General features: G+C 38.0%; 2 protein-coding genes across 2 annotated transcripts in view; both read right to left on the bottom strand.

Annotated features, from left to right (window-relative positions):
• urb1 (URB1 ribosome biogenesis homolog) overlaps nt 1-14,607 on the bottom strand; it is a 32,350-nt gene extending 17,743 nt beyond the window's left edge. The window contains exons 1-22 of the mRNA XM_059514908.1: nt 14,371-14,607; nt 13,922-14,061; nt 13,106-13,257; nt 12,848-12,977; nt 12,657-12,753; nt 12,488-12,573; nt 12,275-12,400; nt 9,566-9,690; nt 9,182-9,377; nt 8,199-8,336; nt 7,525-7,698; nt 7,335-7,443; nt 7,136-7,261; nt 6,922-7,034; nt 6,638-6,757; nt 5,800-5,916; nt 5,541-5,679; nt 5,275-5,445; nt 4,280-4,461; nt 2,202-2,414; nt 1,066-1,245; nt 715-980 (exon numbers count right to left, since the gene is read on the bottom strand). Coding sequence (XP_059370891.1) covers nt 715-980; nt 1,066-1,245; nt 2,202-2,414; nt 4,280-4,461; nt 5,275-5,445; nt 5,541-5,679; nt 5,800-5,916; nt 6,638-6,757; nt 6,922-7,034; nt 7,136-7,261; nt 7,335-7,443; nt 7,525-7,698; nt 8,199-8,336; nt 9,182-9,377; nt 9,566-9,690; nt 12,275-12,400; nt 12,488-12,573; nt 12,657-12,753; nt 12,848-12,977; nt 13,106-13,257; nt 13,922-14,061; nt 14,371-14,503 — 3,233 coding nt within the window. The 5' untranslated portion in view covers nt 14,504-14,607. The remainder of the gene's footprint in view (nt 1-714; nt 981-1,065; nt 1,246-2,201; nt 2,415-4,279; nt 4,462-5,274; nt 5,446-5,540; nt 5,680-5,799; nt 5,917-6,637; nt 6,758-6,921; nt 7,035-7,135; nt 7,262-7,334; nt 7,444-7,524; nt 7,699-8,198; nt 8,337-9,181; nt 9,378-9,565; nt 9,691-12,274; nt 12,401-12,487; nt 12,574-12,656; nt 12,754-12,847; nt 12,978-13,105; nt 13,258-13,921; nt 14,062-14,370) is intronic.
• A 2,766-nt stretch (nt 14,608-17,373) lies between these two features.
• Nucleotides 17,374-18,687, bottom strand: LOC132108494 (phosphorylase b kinase gamma catalytic chain, skeletal muscle/heart isoform-like). The gene is made up of 3 exons (XM_059515194.1): nt 18,493-18,687; nt 18,259-18,384; nt 17,374-17,905 (listed from the first exon to the last, which is right to left on the bottom strand). Exons 1-3 carry the CDS (start codon nt 18,670-18,672, stop codon nt 17,639-17,641), a joined length of 573 nt encoding a protein of 190 aa, XP_059371177.1. The 5' UTR covers nt 18,673-18,687; the 3' UTR covers nt 17,374-17,638.
• Between the last annotated feature and the right edge of the window lie 278 nt (nt 18,688-18,965).

The following is an 18,965-nucleotide window of genomic DNA, read 5'->3' as shown; positions in this document are numbered from 1 at the left end:
ATATATATATATATATATATATATATATATATATATATATATATATATATAAAATATTATCTTGTGACATTGAAGTCTGGAGTAATGATGTAGAAAATTCAGCGTTGCATCACAGGAATAAATTCTAAATATATTCAAATAGAAAGCAGTATGTAACAAATTGTAATAATATTACACAATTTCCTTATTTTGCAGTATTTAGAAGCAAACGAAAGCAGCTTTGGAGAGCAGAAAAGACTTTGATGATAACTGGGCATCACTGGCTGAATTAAGAACGTTGTGAGGTCTACTGTTGTACAAAGTCTACTACTTTTATATACTACTTTAAAAATTACTTTTACCATAAGTTGTTCCATATACACTGCACAGTATGGTGTAAGCAGTATGCTAGTTTTCTATTCTTTATGATCACAATATATGTGATGCGATCTAGGAAAACCCGTCAGTTTTGGAAATGGCTTGAACCCAGCTGTTATATGGTATCAAAATGGTACCTTTTAAAATTTCGCCCAGTGGTGGGTTTTCCTAGATTGTATCATATATGATTCAATACAAAATCAGAAAAACTGAATATGATAGAAACCCCTTAAAGAAATGACGCAAATGAAATACAACTCATCGCTAATAATTTTTTTGTGTGGAGTAGCCCTTTAAATTGCGGTTCACTTTCTTCAAATTCTTCAAATAAGCACTTGTAAATGATGTGTCACATACTTGCTTCTCTTTTCCTGGAGTTCTCTCAGAACGGCTCTCTGCGCTGCGGTCGAGTATGTGTCTACGAGCTCTACAGAGTCCAGGTGTCGGAGCGCGGCGGCGCTGGACTCCAGCAGAGTGAGTGTCGTCTCAGTCAGACGGCCACACAGCTGCTTCAGCCGCACTGGATTCAGAGAGTGAGGAGGAAGAGAGCTCAGCTCCAGAGCCAGAAACCACTGCTCCACCACTGGGTGTTTAAACACTGATCTGAGGACAGCCAGCTGGATCTGGAGGACAGAAGAGCTGCAATGGATCGGTCTACCTCCCCATAATAATGCTTCTGAAAGCATCCCGGATGAAGATCAAGGCTACCTGTTCGGTGTTGTGAGCAGGTACGTGGTTGGTATCGAGGAAGAGGTCTGCCTCGTCCTGCTGCTCTGCGGGTTCAGGTTGAGTGGGCTGTTGTGTCTCGGAGCTCAACAGCTTCAGGATGAGAGAGTTCAGCACGCTCATCACACTGCCCAACACCTCTGCTGCGCTCTCTTTGGGGAGCTGCAGGAAAACACAGTGACGACGGCTCAGGAGCTATTCCCAAAAGCTGAATCAATTCCTAAAACACTACCCCCTGAGATTTTAAGTTATTATTTCCATAATCTATCAACATATATGGATGTTCATGGTTCTCGGATGTTGGCTAATTGATACAGAACATTCTTTTCCACTAGGAAATGGGTAAAAGGATGACTTTTTATAGTGTTTAACTGACTAATCATGCTTCACAAAATCATTCATTTAAATGTTACTAAACATACAACAGATAGTTAACACAAAAATGAAATTCGGTCATAATTTCCTCATCAACACGCCAAACCAAAAGTGTAATGACATTCGGTCTTCTGTAGAACCTCAAAGATGATACTTTTTTTCCAAACAATGGAAGTGCTCCATCAAATGCTCACCAACATTCTTTTTATGTTTCACAGAAGAAAGAATGTCATACGGGTTTGGAATGTCATGAAAGTGAAAAAAGAAAGTGAAAAAAGTGACATGACATACGGCCAAGTATGGTGACCCATACTCAGAATTCCTGCTCTGCTTTTAACCCATCCAAAGTGCGCACACACACACACAGAGCAGTGAACACACACACACACACTGTGAACACACACCCGGAGCAGTGGGCAGCCATTCATGCTGCGGCGCCCGGGGAGCAGTTGGGGGTTCGGTGCCTTGCTCAAGGGCACCTAAGTCGTGGTATTGAAGGTGGAGAGAGAACTGTACATGCACTCCCCCCACGCACAATTCCTGCCGGCCCGAGACTCAAACTCACAACCCTTCGATTGCGAGTCCGACTCTCTAACCATTAGGCCACGACTTCCCAACCATGAAGGAGAGTACACAGCAACAAAATGTTTGTGGTGAATTATCCCACTGAAATGAACACTAAACGCAAACTTTATAGTTCCTAGACAAAAACCATTCAAATATATGTCTGAAAGGCTGAATACCGAATTGAAAGTGAGTACGAAGTTTCTGAGGTAGAGAAGCACTTGATTGACAGCCACAGGGAACTGGGACACATGCAGAGTGTTCAGAGCTTCCTGTGCAGCCTCCTTAAAAGAGTCCAGCAGGAACGCATTTGGCCCTTCACTGTAGCAGGCCTTCAGCAGCGAGGAGAAGTCAGTGCCAGATGCACCATCCGCGACGTCTTTAGTGACAAACTGGAAGAAAGTTTGATTAGTAAGAAAATAAAAAAAAAAATTCAATTTTGTGTGAAATATTCCTAGTTTATAAAGGTCCTTAAGTATAAAAGGAAATTTATAAAATACATAAATGTTAAAAAAATATGAGAGAAGAAAATTTGTACATTTTGGTGAGAACTAGACCAAAAAATTAAATTAAATTAAATTATACAAAACAGTGAGCTCATCTGTGCCATATTTGATGTCACTGTTCTCATGATGAACCAAGAACACTTTATCAAGACTAGAGAGTAGAGTTGTTCCGATTCCGATACTAGTATCGGAAATATCTCCGATACCACAACAAATTCTGGCATTGGCATCGGCGAGTACAGGAACCCATATACCGATCCGATACCATTTTCAAGACCTAGTTATGAACGCTAGCTTTGCCTAACCGCTGCACGGTTCTTCTTCGCTGCTCAGAATGCATTGCAAACACAGGACGATGTGCTGTAATGCCACAAGCAACCCCTGTTTAGAGCAGCGAAGAAGAAATGAAAACGCGTTAGCAGCACTGATCTATATATGACTGGATCGCTCATCGCGTTCTAAACTGCCAACAGACAGTGAAGCCGCTTCAATATTACAGATCAGTGGTTAGCAGTATGTCCGCTGTTTAGCAATATTTCAGACTGGACCAACCAGACAGTAAAACGGCGACTAGGGATGCCACAAGTACTGGCACTTCACTACCAAGACGGTGCTGAAAATTTTAAAATGTGATGATACCAGCGTCTGTGTAGAACCGGTAGTAAGTTTGAGTATATTCGTTACCCGCAGCTGCGTTCAGTCGCTTCCGTGTTAGTCTAAGCGCAGGGCTCCAGACTGTAGCAGAATATATATACTAGTGTCTGTGAATATTAAACTGCAAAATACTATTTAAATATTACTCCTGCAAAGTCTACATCTCTGTGGGAGACGGGCGCAGATGCACGGGAGCTCGCTGTTTTGTGGCTTCTGCCGTGTGTCACTATATGAGGACATGAACGCATAAACCGTCACTTCATGACAATTTAACGTTTCATTTGAGAAAACTGTCATATCATAAACACAGACACTCAAAGATCTTCATGGCGAGTAAATTGACAATATATTAAGCTACTGTTGTAGCCTACAGTAGATTTAGCTACGTCTCTATGTAGTAATAATACGTCTCTATTAATAATAATAATTATGCCTAGACGGTTGCTTGTTTTTTACTTGTTTTGTTGTAAAGAGATTATCTGATTAATATAGAATTTTTTATATTCCTAGACTTATTTGTTGCAGTTTTTTATACACTAATATTGTAAAACTAAAATACTAAAATACCTTTTTTAGTTTGCGGTGTTAGATTTTTGGCTGCATTTGAAGTTCTTTTTCGCTTAAGAAATTAAATAATATTACTGTCAAATTCATGTCAGATAATAAAAATACTGTAATAAATACAGTAGTTAACCATGTATTTGTTCATGTTTTATCAAGGGATAAGTCTGGAGCACACCATAAAATACTTCTAGAAATTTACACAGGGCTAGTAGTATATACAGCTGTATATACAGATACACACCCAGGTATCGGATCAGTACTCGGTATCGGCCGATACCCTGAGCCCAGGTATCGGAATCGGTATCGGGAAGAGAAAAAGGGTATCGGAACATCTCTACTAGAGAGTCCAAATTTGCTTATAAACTGTCCTCTATCTGTATGCCATATTTCATAACTTTTCTATGTCCAGTTCTATACTCAAGAGAAGCAGAATCAGAAAAAGAAGAAGCAGAAACGAAAGGAAAAGGAGAAGACAGCTAACAATTTCCTCAGGTGCCTCTGGATCTGAGGTGCAGTGAAGGTGAAGGGCTCACCGGGGGGTCCTGTGTGTGTTTGGGGAGCCACTGAGAGTAGTAGCGGTAGAAGGAGACGACGGAGGCGTCTGATGAGTTCAGCTCTTTATCGTAGTGCTGGAGGGTCAGACACAGAGCCAGCGGGTCTCTCTGACAGTGCAGGACATCACACAGGACCGCAGCCATGTACCCAAACACCACACCTATACAACAGAGCACAGATGGTAACATAACAGCACACGAAAACTGTCCTGTCCTACACACTGCATTCTCACTGAACACTCCCAGGTATACAACGGTGAAGGGAATCTGGGGGCAAAACTATTATTATTGTTAACATTATTATTATTTGAGAATTTAATAACAATGATAACAACTTTACTTCATGGAAAAACAGGTCACATTTATTTAATTGCTTTCAAACATTTAACCAAAGAACTTTTATTTTGAATAAAAAACACAGATCTTAAAGTCCCTAAGCTTCTGTTTTGTTGACACAAATAATAAAAAAATAATAAAATAAAAAAAATAATAAAACTATTATAATAATTAAACATATCAATAAAGCACAAAATATTTGTATATATAATACAAGAGTTTAAAAAATATTATGGCATTTAATTAAAATACTCATTTTATTTTACAGAAGAAAATAGAGACTTTCATTTTGAAGAGAAATGACAAATAGAGCTTAAAGTTTCTAAGCTTCTCTTTTGTTGAAACACCAACCAGTTAAAAAAATTAATCGGCTCTATGACATATTTTGGATTACAAACTGTGATTTTCACCCATAAACGGACAACTCTGCAGGTAAATGTTACATTTAAGTACACAAAAAAAAAAAAAAAGTAAAAATGGATTGCAAATAGCAAAGATTTTTGCCTTCTGAGACGCAGGCTGGACTCTTTTACATGAGCACCAGGACTCAATGTGTACACACACCCCACAGCTCCGATGTCTCATTTTGTTATTTAATGAAATTGATTGATTAGATCATATCTATCTGTAAACTTTACCTTTCCCATCTTTAAAACTCTCCGGCAGCTTGTTGCGAACCTCTAGCACAGCTGGTACAATGGCACTGAACGGGAACGTCTGGAGGATGATGTCATCAGTGAGCGAAGGTCCGATCTCCTCAACATCCCCTTCGCTGTCCTCCACTATAACATCAACCATGTCGAGCACATCTAAAACACAGCAGAATACACACATAAGCATTTAAACAACCCAGAATAATTCGCATCGCTGCACCAGCTCCTCAGATCACAGACACACGTCTAACCGTCGATGTGTGATATGGGGATGCTAGCTTCATCTCCCTCCTGACCGCTCTGGTTCGCCTGTAGATACGCCGCCTCCTGAACCATACTCGCTGCTTTCTCAGTGTACACGTGTGGGTTACACACCACTCTCTTCAAAACCTGTCACACAACAGAGATGGACAACACTAAACAGCAAATATCAACCTTTTTTATTCAGAACTCTGAAAGGATTCTCTAAGAACCAAGTAAAACCAGATGTGAGAGGTTAGAATCCAGTACAAGGTCTAAAAACTGGATAACGGTCTCCTGCTGGGATGGGTCCAAAGGCGCCAGATGGTCCAACCATATCTCCAGCTCTTTCCACGTGTGCTCAAAAACACCACTGTCCCGCAACACCTGGAGAACAGAGGAGGTCAGCCATAGATACAACTTCTGTCTTTACTTCCTCTCCCTCGTGTCAGTCCAAATTACTGATCTATACAATGACTGGACACGTGGTGAAGTAGTTTTCCCTACTGGCAAAAACCTTGACCTAAAACCACCCGGTTTGAAGTGGATCAGTCACACAGGATCAGATTTTAAGAGGTGTACGTCAATTAATTTTTCCTTCAGATGTTATCTGCAAGTTTATGGTCTTTTCAGACGGGATAAGTGATATATTTCAATCATTAGGGTGGATGTGTCCGCTGCGCACATGCTGATTGATACAGGTAACTGATCAAACATAAAATCTATTTCTTTACGTACATAATATTGCAGGAAATATTTAGAAAATCTATTTGTAGTAGTATTTTTTTATTTAATGCCATGTCAGCATCTTAGGCCGAGTTTTAAAGTCAAAATCGTGAGATATAAACTTGCCATTGCGAGAAAAAAGTCAGAATTGCACGTTTTTCTCTCGCTATATATTGTGACTATATCACGTAATTCTGAGAAAAAAAAAAAAGTCAGAAAGAGTCAGAACTGTGAGATAAAATCGCAGCAATCTATTTTTTTTTTTTTTATTCAGGTGTGAAAACGGCCTCCCATAAATAATTAAATACTTATAATACATTTGCATTTTGAAAACATAGGTTTTGTATGCAGTTTTCTGTTGTTGAATGAGAATGAAACTTACTTTTAGGACCAACATCCTGGTTGAAGTCTTCAAGTAGTTACTGTTACTACTTACAAACATTTTAAGAAGCAAATAGAAGACTGATCTCTCTCCTTTTTCAGGATCTGTATCTGGCAGATCCTGCGTTTCGGGAGAAAAAAAGAAAAGGGGGGAAACATGATGATCTTAAGCTTAAAAGAAACAAAATACACATATACACAAACATCAGCAAACCAAATGTAGAAGACAAATGTGATCACGTAGACCATGGATAAAAAAAAAGCTAATAAAAAATAAGTTTTTACCTGAACACGGAACCAGGAGAATTTGCTTGCAGGAAGTTCCAAAGCCAGCTGTAGAATTTGATACTGTAGAACTGGAGGAACTTCCTGTTTCATTCCACTCTCTGTCACAATGCCTGCAAACATTGTGATTAGTCACTTATATCCATAGGTGAGAACAGGTGAGAAGGTAAATGCACTATATTTGTTATATCAGTTCTCAATCAATGTTGTCTACCTTTCAGGAGTTTGCTGAAGTCGAACTTGCTCTGGCTGACGAGGTGAGGCACCACCCTCTGATACAAACACATCACCCGCAGCAGCAGAGCCTTCACCAGGATGAGCTGTGGGTCGTCCTGCCGCGCTGTTTGAGGAAAACCATTTCAGAATGATAGTGTTTGAGCAAGACTGTAGCTTTAAAAGACGTTAACTATTACTGTGTTCTTCGCTTTGTTTTTGTCCTGTGCCCATCGTCTTTACTGCATCCTCCTTCTCCTTCAAGTGCGACTGCCAGTTGGAAACAACGGACACCGTGTCCGGTAGAATCTGAGGCAGCAAAAGGATGAATATTCATTGTGAAATAATATGATAGCATGAAATGTTAAAACCCTTTCCCATCATCCTCACCTTGCTCAGTGCATCTCTGTAAAGCTGCACAAACTCCTCCATCACGGCCGGGCTGTAAATGTCTGAACTCTCCCAGACTGTTTTGTCCAGACAGTGTTCGATGTTTTTCTGGGCTCGCTTCAGAATAAATGCCAGGAGGGAAAGTGTTGTGTGCTGGACCACCAAGTTGGGTAGCTGTAAGAGAAATATTACAGATTGAGCATACTGAGGTGTCCCTGTAGCTCTGTGGTAGAGCATTGTGTTAGCAGCGCAGAAGGTTGTGGGTTCAATTCCCAGGGAACACAGGTACTGGTAAAAAAAAATGTATAGCCTGAATGCACTGTAAGTCACTTTGGATAAAAGTGTCTGCTAAATGCAAAAATGTAAATGCATATTACAATGATTTCTGAAGGATCGTGTGTATTTGATGTGTAATAATATTTCACAATATTACTGTATTTTTGATTAAATAAATGCCTTGGTAAGCACAGAAGTCTCCATTAAAAAACATCCAAATCTTACAAGCCCCAAACCTTTGAAGAGTAATGTACAAGTCAAATTATTATGAAAACACATCTGCTTCTAATATTAATTAATTTGGATTTTAAAAAAATAACAAATACACTGAGATTGGCCTCTAATGGTACTGTGCATCACAGCTTGTGATTGTCTGATGGGTTGAATCTAGCGCTTACATTGAGACCTTGAGTGAAGAAGGCTTTATTGCACACTGAAGGAAGAGACGTGACCAACACCATAGACAGCAGACGAGGTAAAGGAATCATTTCACTCATCTGGAAAGCCTTGGACACCTCCGGCTGAGCCTCATAAATCTGCAACAATATCAAACCATGAGTAAGTCACACCTGTAAACCATTTCTGAGTCGAGGCAAAAGGACGCACAATATAAATAAGATGTAAAATGGCCTTGTTATTACAGTCAAAACAAAATGAAAGCATTTGTATAAAATCACTTAAAGCAACTAGTGCAGTCAAAATTGTCTAGTTAACGAAGGGGCGGAGTTTAGGTTGGCCACCCCATTCACAACTGCAGTTTCAGTCTCTTTTTTTCTTGACAAGGATTGCATTTATTTAGACACAGAACGTCTTAAAGAACACATTAAACGGGAGATTTTTATGTTAAAAGCACACTCCAACTCCATCTTCACCTCAGCGCTAGGCTCTAGTCAAACCTGCGCAGAAATAGTACAGGTGACGAGGAGCTTCAGTAGAACAACAATGAACTGCAGTCAGATGAGATGCTGTCAGTGATGTCAATAAAAATTTATTTTCCTGTCCTGTAGCCTGTGCTTTTCGATTGCATGCACAAATACAGCGGTGTGCGCTGTAGCCTGTATCATTTCATATTAAAGTGCAAACTACAAGCATCCGTGTCAGATCCGTGTCACGTTCAGCAGTGGCAGCTCTTAAAGTAATAGCAGTCAAATAACCTAATAACCCAGCTGCTGTGATGTCTGTTCATCAAAGAACAAAGTAAAAAAAAAAAGAGGAACTCAATAACTTTTGCAGCTTAAAGGATTCATCTATATTTAATTTAGTATTTAGTGTTTGATAACTTTATTAAATTGTTATATATTTCCTATTATATTATATATATTCCCATATTTCCTACTTGCTGAAGGGCAAAGGTAAATGCGCACAAAGGCTTTAGACTCACTTTCTTGAGTAGAGTGATGTTTTCCAGCCAAGTGCTTTTGTTTCGTGGACTGAATGAGAAATTGGTTTCTTTAAAGTATCTGGTCAGTATATCAGGACTGGCCTTCAGGACACCAACAACCAGCTCCGCTACCATCTCATCCTCGGCCGCCTGCTTCAGCCCCACCAGGAACTGCAGAAGAACAATGTTTCCTGCTCTGGATGGGTGCAAACGAGGTCATAAAAATACAGTGAGGGGAAAGCATTTAGGCACATCTGATTTGGCCTTATTTCTTCTACACTTGGGAGATTTTGTGCTAGTAGAGTCATATTTTACTCGGACAGGATTTCAAAACAGTGATTTAAAAAACAATAAGATTTAGCTGAAAGAATCTCACAGACTTACCTTCCAGCGGTGCCCAGGCTCGGGTCATGAAAGCTGATGCCATGTTTGCGAGAGCAGCAGAGGTCCAGCAGGAAGTTATGCACCAGCTCCCTCACTATACGCTTCCCTTCACCTTCATCACGTTTCTAAAAGACATTGGATACAAAAAGCTTAAAGACATTCTGAAAGGCATGCACGAAGCATTGGACATTTGTAATTTGATGCGTTCCAGAGCAAAACCTAAGAGGGGATTTAATGTTATCTATCAGAGTTTAATAAAAAATGTTAGATTATGACATTATTGGTTAATATTATTTTCATTCACCTACAACTCCTGTAATAGAAATAGGATTTCAGAGGTAGAATTACATTGTTATTACCTTCTAATTACATTGTTACTAGCAGGAACATGTCAAATAACTTCTTTTTAATTATCTAGAGGTCACAAGCAAGATTTCCCACAATGTCGGGTTTTTAGTACACAATTATCAAGGCCAAAAGAATTCACAATAACAAATAATATTTTGATATCAATGGAAATTTGGGGATAAAATAGATAACGCTAAAAGTTAATTTAACCTTTGACTTTGTTTATTTCTTGTTTTCTCTGTTTTGGCCTATGAACCACATTCAATAAGTATAGAGAGGTGGAAAGAGAGTTTATAACCGTGACTGTACAAAACCATATAACATTAATTTTCAGCTGATCAGCATAACACCCAGTCTTTTTTTTTATTATTACGCACTGCAAAATATTATGCAGCAGCAGCAACAACTTCTTTCTCTTCATCTTATGATATCACTGCATGTGTAGTATTATTAACATGATATCAACATTTCCGTTTTTTGCCAAGGTCCTTTTAGCTGAAATTAGTTAATGCATTAGCTACACGGTAAAAAATGACTGTGAATTTAACGGTAAAAGACTGCAAAAATGCTACAGAAAAAACCTGTTAAATGGTTAAGGGTACGTTCACCTTACTATATACGGTGAAAACCTGTATTGCTAATTACCGTATTTTCCGGACTATAAGTCGCACTTTTTTTCATAGTTTGGCTGGTCCTGCGACATATAGTCAGGTGCGACTTATCAAAATTAATTTGGCATGAGCCGAGAGAAATGACCCAAGAGAAATGAACCAAGAGAAAACATTACTGTCTCCAGCCGCGAGAGGGCGCTCTATGCTGCTCAGTTCTCCTGTAGTCTACACTGAAGACATAGAGCGCCCTCTCGTGGCTGTAGACGGTAATGTTTTCTCTTGGTTCTAGGGTCTAAATAAATGCGACTTATAAAGTGAGTGAAGTGAGTGAAAAAGTGAAGTGACATTCGGCCAAGTATGGTGACCCATACTCAGAATTTGTGCTCTGCATTTAACCCATCCGAAGTGCACACACACACAGAGCAGTGAACACACACACACACACACACACACACACACACACACACACACACACACTGTGAACACACACCCGGAGCAGTGGGCAGCCATTTATGCGGCGCCCGGGGAGCAGTTGGGGGTTCGATGCCTTGCTCAAGGGCACCTAAGTCATGGTATTGAAGGTGGAGAGAGAACTGTACATGCACTCCCCCCACCCACAATTCCTGCCGGCCCGGGACTCGAACCCACAACCCTTCGATTGGGAGTCCGATTCTCTAACCACCAGGCCACGACTTCCCAATAATCCAGTGCGACTTATATATATTTTTTTCCTCGTCGTGACGTATTTTTGGACTAATGCGACTTATACTCAGGTGCGACTTATAGTCCGAAAAATATGGTACATGTAATTTTACGGTGGTGTACCGTTTTTGGAAGTGACAAATATTGTATAATTTACAGTGAATAATGGTAAATTTACATTCCAAAACTTTCGGCATTACAATTCAATTTTTGTTGAAATAACTATGTTTCTTCTTAGTTTTTTTTCTTATCAGTTGTGTGCATTAGGGTTGTGTGTTACATTTAATGTTTATTGCATTATTTCAGTTTCATGTGTATTGTTACCGTGATGGTGTTTAGTGTACATCTTCTATATAGATATTAATTTTTAAAAGCTGGTTTATCATGTGATTATCTAATCACCACCTGCTTTTGTTGCAGTGTTTACAAAGGTACAGATTTCAGTACTTCAGTGGTGTGGTATATTAACATTATATCAGTTAATGAAATTACAATATTGAACTGTAAATTTAAGTTAAAACCATAAAACCTAAAACGCTATTACCATATTTTTATTTTTTTTTGTAAAATTCTGGCAACCATAACTGTCGGTTTTTTTTACCATAAATCTTACAGAATATTTTTACAGTGTAACATTAACAATGTGCAATAGATTTGCTACAGTTTTTCTTAATTAGTTAATGTTAGTTTATAACAATAACACCATCCGTTGCTAGTTCACGTGTATCTAACAGATACAACTTTTGATTATGTATTACTAAAAGCTGAAATTAACATCAACTTAGATTAATAAATTCTTCACAGATTTCTTTTAATTATTAGTTCGTGTTTACTAATAGAACCTTACTGTAAAATGTTGTTATGCACTTTTAAATATCAAGTTTATTGTCAACATCAGTACTTTGCGACAGACACCACAACCATAGAGTTAACAAATGTACCCATTCATATCTGTGGAGAATCTTCCAACAGATTTGACAATTTAGATTTGGGATTTGAATCACCCATGCAAATCATGCTCTGTGTAAAGAGACAGAGTCCACTGTACCTCTTTCTCAGCCACACTGACATCCACAATCCCGTTCCACTTATAGAGAGAGGCAATGTGTCCCAGTATGGAAGGACTAAAGAAACGCACTTTCTGAGTTTTCGTGATGGTTTTATTCTGCACAACCTATGGTTAAATACATTAATAAGTTATGACATTTATGGACAGCACTCACTCACTTTGGTAAATGGCATTCATAAGGAAGGGTCTTACTCTGGTTTGCAGGGTGGACAGAATCAAGTTTACGATGGATAATCTGTCATCTTTAAGTCCACTGGTCAAGATTTCAGACAAAAAATCTAGAGAACAACAGACAAATACTAATTTAAAACCATTTAAAGACGCAATTCATAATGCACACACAGATTTGGTTTGTTGATACCTTTAGCCTCCAGTATGTGGCCAATAGTTGTATTGTCTCCAGACATCAGGAATGAAAGGACAAACTGTATGTAAGCCATTCGAACATCTGGCTTTCCCTAGAAAATGAACACAATAATTCAATTGCTAAATGAATAAATGCAAATGTCATGTAAAAGTTATGTACTATTTAGAGTTTGTAAAGCACTTAACAGTTTTGTCTCTTCTCCGTGTGAGGCTGGTGAGACCTTTACTGATGTGTATTTGACTGAAGACATCCCTCGCAGCCTCCGAACCCTGAGATACCACTGCGGACAGGAAACACAGACACTGGCGGACAAACCTGTCCAAAAAACACAAGGTACACAAACCACAATGAGTGCGTTCAAAACATTCCAAATTATTCATTTCGCCTGCTTATCATATCATACATAAATGTAAATATCTGATTAAGATTTGCATAAGAAATACCTGTGATTCTCCGAATGTAGAGAGGACAGTATAAGTCTCATGTGAGTGGAGACAGTCTTCCTAACGATGTTGGAGCCCACCATGCTCAACTGAGAAAGATCACTGGCCGTCCGCAGCAAAATCATTTCTAGACCCTGAAATATCAGCATCATCTACAAAATATATTAAATAGAATTTAAGCTGTGATTATGATGCAAACAGTAAACTCTTTAACTGTCATCAACTGCAACTGCATATTTTGGGCACCAAAAATAACTAATGTTGGCAAATCAGCATACAGCATCTAAGTTTATTTTTTACTGTATGCATGAAACACCTCAATAAACTTCTTTAATTGCCAAAATATAAATAAATTGTTATCATTCAACTAGACCTTTCATTTCCTATGTGATGAAAGAACTGGAAGCGTATTCTCTCACTTTCTTGACTCACTGTATGATTATGGATTCTTAAAAGAAAGACATTTTACACTAAAGTAAATGGAAAATGCAAGGCATTTCTGTATTCAAAGAGTAGAACATGGCACTAACAATGGCTAGGCCACGGGTTTGAACCAGGGAATGCATGAACTTATTAAATATGTCTTGTGAATGCAGTTTACGTTGGATAAAAGCATCTGTCCAATGCATAAATGTAAATGTTATGTAAAATGTCCATGATTATTATGCAGTGTAAAAAGTAAGCTAATATAGCAATCCAAACACAGTGTGAATAAAACACAATTAAACACCAGTATTCAATAGACAAGGTTGCAACTGCTCAAGCCTGGTTAATAAAATAAAATAAAAAAGACAGACAGACAGATAATTGACTCACTTCAGACTCTGAATTATTTTCTTCCTCCAGTAATGCAAAAATTTCTGAACATTCAACTGAGATTTTTATGTATCCTTCGACTACATCATAGATTTCTGCGCATGGAAGTTTCTTCGCAAGTCTTACGAAGGTCTCCAATCCTACATAATATACAAAATAAGTTTAGGATTAAGTACAGTGTTAACATTTGCATTCTTACAGTAAGATAGGTACACATTTTGAATTATTTCTGCGTTTTTCCTGTAACTACAGCCAGTTCTGAGCACCATCAAATGAGAAAACAAAATAAAAGTCTGGTGGAGCGAACAGTGGAAGCGTGATTATTAGCATTTAGAGAAAACTACATTGTACACGAATCGAGCATTTACAAATAAAATCTAAAAACTGCACACGTGACCGGTCTTCAGCTGAAGGCAGATGACTGAGTAGCTAAAATACACTGAAGTTACCCTTTAGCGCTTTAGTTGAATCCTTTAGCATGGATTTAAAGACCGTGCCAGAGAACTCGTTTTCGTCTGTTTTGGTTTTCTTCGCTGTTGTAGCGGACTCGACAGGATCCCCATTTTGTCGTTTAGAAGCCATTGCTGTATCTCACTGTAAATGAAAACAGACACATGGGACAGCGGAAGTGTAAAACCAGAGCGACAGAGGAGCTAAACACGTGGAGACGCTTGTCTCATGAATATTAAATTTGACGTGCTGACGTCTCTCTATAGCGTCACGTAACCTCATTAATATTTTAGAAGCGTCTCGCGTAATGTGATATATATTAATGAGTTCTTTCAAATCTTGCAGCTAAAACGGTTTGCGTCACTGGTCTGCATACATTCCATTTAATCAGAATGAACCAACTGACTGGTCGAAGTGTTTACAAAATCAACATTTCACTATAGTTTCAGGACCAGTGTTGGGCTAGTTACTCAAAAATGTTATATATTACTCATTACAAGTTACTCCTTCAAAAGTTATATTATTAAATATTACTTTTTGGAAATAGAAATTAGCCCGTTTAATCCCAAAATTTTCCTAAGACATCAAAATATCCAAATTATGTGTCATTAGTAACCCTTTGAAATAATCAATATTATTTTTTGAATTTTAATTTTTTTGGAAAAGTGTGTGAAAAAAAAGTGTTTTATGTTCGTGCGATAATATAACATATTTCTGCTGTCATAAAAATGTTTAGATCTTAGCCCAGCTATTTTAAACTGTTTGATCGCATTCTAGGGTTACTATTATGCATTAAAAGAAAAACTTTTGCAACATTGATAGGAACACTGAGATAAATAAATCAATAAATACATAAATAAAAAGATTCATACATAACCGCATTTCAAAAATTTTTATTTTGTCAAATATAACATCAAATGCTTTGAGTATTAAAAAATAATTATTGTAAATGTTTTGTAACATTTGAATTTTTAATTTAGTGCAATATTTTGTCATTGCAATATTTTATTGTCATTTTCATTAGCAACTGCAGTCGGATTTATATTGTACACCTAAATTCACTGTAATCCCAGCGGTCACTACTGTGACCATTAACATGTTTACTCATTCTATGACCACACTCAACAAAACTGAATATATGTAAATGGATATATTAATACTAGACACCCTAAAGATCATGTGTACCAAAACTCATTGTCATATATTTATGTTAAGACACTTTACTAGTCTTTAGTGTTAGAGCCATCATCTTCTCAAGGTGCAAACAGGAAACAAGCTGCTCTGGTCATGTGACAGTTTGCACTAATCACGTGAAACTGCACGTTTAATTGAGACCCTTTATTTTTTCATACTTGCAGAAAGTGCAATGAAAAATCAGTCAGTAAGGTTTTTAGAGCTTTATAAATTAAAACCTTTTTTACGATCGTGGGATTAAATGGGATAATTACACTATTTTCATTTCTTTCACGAACCACATAAGTTGCATATCCCCTTAAAATTCTTCTAAAATGTTATTAACAACATATTTCTGCCTCATCATTAGACAAAGATCCACACTGAATCAGTCAGAAGTAAGGCTATTACAACACTCAGTGGTTTTGTAGCTATCATTTCTGTTATACCAATATAAAATTACATTCCATTATGTATTTTATCAAAATAAATCTTACAAGTTCATAAGAAAATGTTTCATTCTCAAAAAAGATTTTCTACAGTTTATATCAGGATCAGAGTGATGTTGATGGGCAAGCCATGTCATGCCAGAGTAAAGTAATTCTACAACTTCCAGAATGCCACAAATTACACATCTGTGTTCAGATCATCTTTGACAAAGTCAATGTAACGGCAATAATTCCATCCAATGAATGTAAGCTTTTTCATATTCCACTGGTGACTTCATGAGCCTGCCTGTGCAAGTTGTGAAATCTGAATGAAAATAAATCTAGGAATTATTGAATTATCGAAAGTAACTAACTAGCTGTTTTTTGGATAATAACTGTAATATTATTACTCAAAGCTTATTAGTACTATTTACTGCAAAGAGTAATATTATTACTGCAACTAGTTACTAGATACTGCCTAACAATATTCAGGACCATGTCACTAATGCTCTCTGATCATTGAGCCCCTGTCCCTGTAACGGCCAATGATATAGTGTGTTGCTTTCGGTCATTTATGGATGTAAAAATACTGTGTAATCATTAATGTTTTCAAACCAGAGGTCAAAAACTGTTAAAAAATAAAATAAAAAATTGGTCAAGTATTCTTAAATTCAAACTGCATTTAATAACTTTAAAAAAAGTGGACATTAGGGAATATATATATAATATAAACAGTATACATATACTTCAGATTTCAGCTTTAAAAGAAATGAGGAGAATGATTTGAATAGGGATGATTTTTCAGGAACTGTGCACATAGTAGTTTGAAGGTGAGTGTGGTTACATGATTCAGCCAGAAGTACACTTACCATGTACCATGTTACTTGACTGAGGTTTCCCAAAGAGCAGGTTTGGTGAGTACCCGAGGAGATACTCCTCCTGTATCTCTGTGCACAACCCGTTGACCTTCACGATGGGCTGAGAAACAGATGTCTGGAGCATCACTGTGCAGCCCTGGGTTTTATCCCTTGGATAATAATAACCCACCAATGTGGAGAAACACATGGACAGCCTGGACCTTGGTTAAGGCTAGAAGGGATACAGATAAACCTACTGGGCATGCGCACATCAATATAGCGTAATTGTTGTCACTCTGTACAACAATAATTGCCATTTTTGCATTACTGTAAGGGTAGGTTTAGGGTTGCGGTATAGACGTTAATAAAACACAATCTAATAGGAATTTAGTTTATTGTTAGCTTCGGTTTTAGCTGTATCCCTTCTAGCCAAACCCTGGACCTTCTCACCAGGTCAAACACGAGTGAGCCAGTTCAGAGCACCTACAAACTCAGGCAGTTAGGTTCAGATATGACAACATGGTGTTCAAGAAAAAAAAAGATATTTGATATTTTTGTTTTGTTTTAATATTTCAAATAATTTATCATATATTAGAATAAATAAACACGACCTGAATTATCATGAGAACTTCAGGTGTCCAGGTTCAGTGCAGTTTCAGTAAGAGCATTTAAAAGTTGGAACAATTTATGCAACTGAAATGAAAGTGTAGATTTGCTCTCCTATCGATGTCACGCAGCATGAGGTATTAACCATTTCTTGAACATACTATCCTCTATAGTTTTCAGTAGTGTGCTTTACATATATTACATTACATCATTCGGAGAGATGAATCTTCTGTTTCTGCTGCTAGAGAAAGCAAGATAGCTTTTGGACTGTTCTCAAACAGGGCAGCTCTGTTCTGTGTCTGGCCCTTCTTTACCCAGTGTCCATAAATCTTGAACGCACAGGCATCGATGAGCTTGCGGATAGGCTTTACTGCATAGGGGTCGCTCTTGATCACTTCTTTGGTAACTGGCTTGGCACGGCGATAATTGCAGTAAATGTGCATTGCTGCCAAAACTGTCAAGCAGATCACCTGAAAAACACAAGTGTTTGCAATAAACCTACATGGATTTACATTGGGACAATTTTAACCATTATAAAGACAAACCTTTTCTGTATTTGTCATCTTTTCTGTCAAGTTCTTACTTAAAAACTTACTTAAAAAGCTTACTTTTAAAAACTACAACTGGTTGTCTTAATAAGAGAGACATTGAATCATTCATTCAACCAATTCATTCAAAATGGCTATCCAGAACAATCCAAGTAACTGGTTTTATCGATAGATCATTGAATCATTCGCTCAGCCGATTCATTCAAAAATGATGTTTTCCTCTGGTTTGTTTATTGGTAATAACTACATATTATTCTCAGTTATATAGGCCCCACCTTGAACTTCCTGTAGGGGCTGAAATGTCGCACCTCTGCGACCACATACTGCTGGAAGAAAGGGTGGTTTAAGGCATCTTTGGCAGTGTAACGTGCCTCAGGATTCACCACCAACAACCTGGAGATCTGAGAGAGTTCGCAGGGCAGGTTAGCGGATCTATTGTAGGCTTTATTCATTGGCTGCTAAAGTTTAATTCCACTACTTTGATAATCCCAGATCTGCTACAGACGCACCAGGTCTTTGACAGTGTCTGAACGGTCGTCCCACTCCGGAGAGGTGAACTGGTAGCTTCCCACCAGGATCATGTGCAGCATTAGCATCTGCTTCCTGTGCCAGAAAGGAGGAGAACCTGCAAGAAGGGTGTACAAAATCACCCCTGCGCTCCAGCTGAAAAACACAAGAACCGGTGCCATTTCTCAACCCTACTTAGAAGTAGAATTTAAATTGGTTGGTCGTCAAGACTGAGCTCTTATAAGTCTATTTCTAATATATGAGCGTGTACTCATAGATCAACGGCGGTCCCGTAACCTTGGTGGTGAGGATCCATAGAGCATTCGATAATCTCTGGGGCTAGATAGCCTGGGGTTCCACATACCTCTATGTATGACAACACAATATCAAAGGAGACTCTAATGAAACACATTTCTATTTGGCTGTTATATGATGCATGCACATTCTATGTATTTGGAATCATATTTACTTTTTG

Source organism: Carassius carassius, chromosome 28, assembly GCF_963082965.1.
Source record: "Carassius carassius chromosome 28, fCarCar2.1, whole genome shotgun sequence".
NCBI lineage: Eukaryota > Metazoa > Chordata > Actinopteri > Cypriniformes > Cyprinidae > Carassius > Carassius carassius.
The sequence above is the reverse complement of the archived record's forward strand: the minus strand, read 5'-3'. Positions and strand labels throughout refer to the sequence as shown.

What these genes read in the sequence shown, in the direction of transcription:
- LOC132108494 (XM_059515194.1), bottom strand. Translation starts at nt 18,672, where the DNA reads ATGGCACCGGTTCTTGTGTTTTTCAGCTGGAGCGCAGGGGTGATTTTG. An exon ending in CAGACACTGTCAAAGACCTG is followed by an intron (nt 18,385 to 18,492) that starts GTGCGTCTGTAG and finishes GAACTCTCTCAG; the next exon opens with ATCTCCAGGTTGTTGGTGGT. An exon ending in GCCCCTACAGGAAGTTCAAG is followed by an intron (nt 17,906 to 18,258) that starts GTGGGGCCTATA and finishes TGTGTTTTTCAG; the next exon opens with GTGATCTGCTTGACAGTTTT.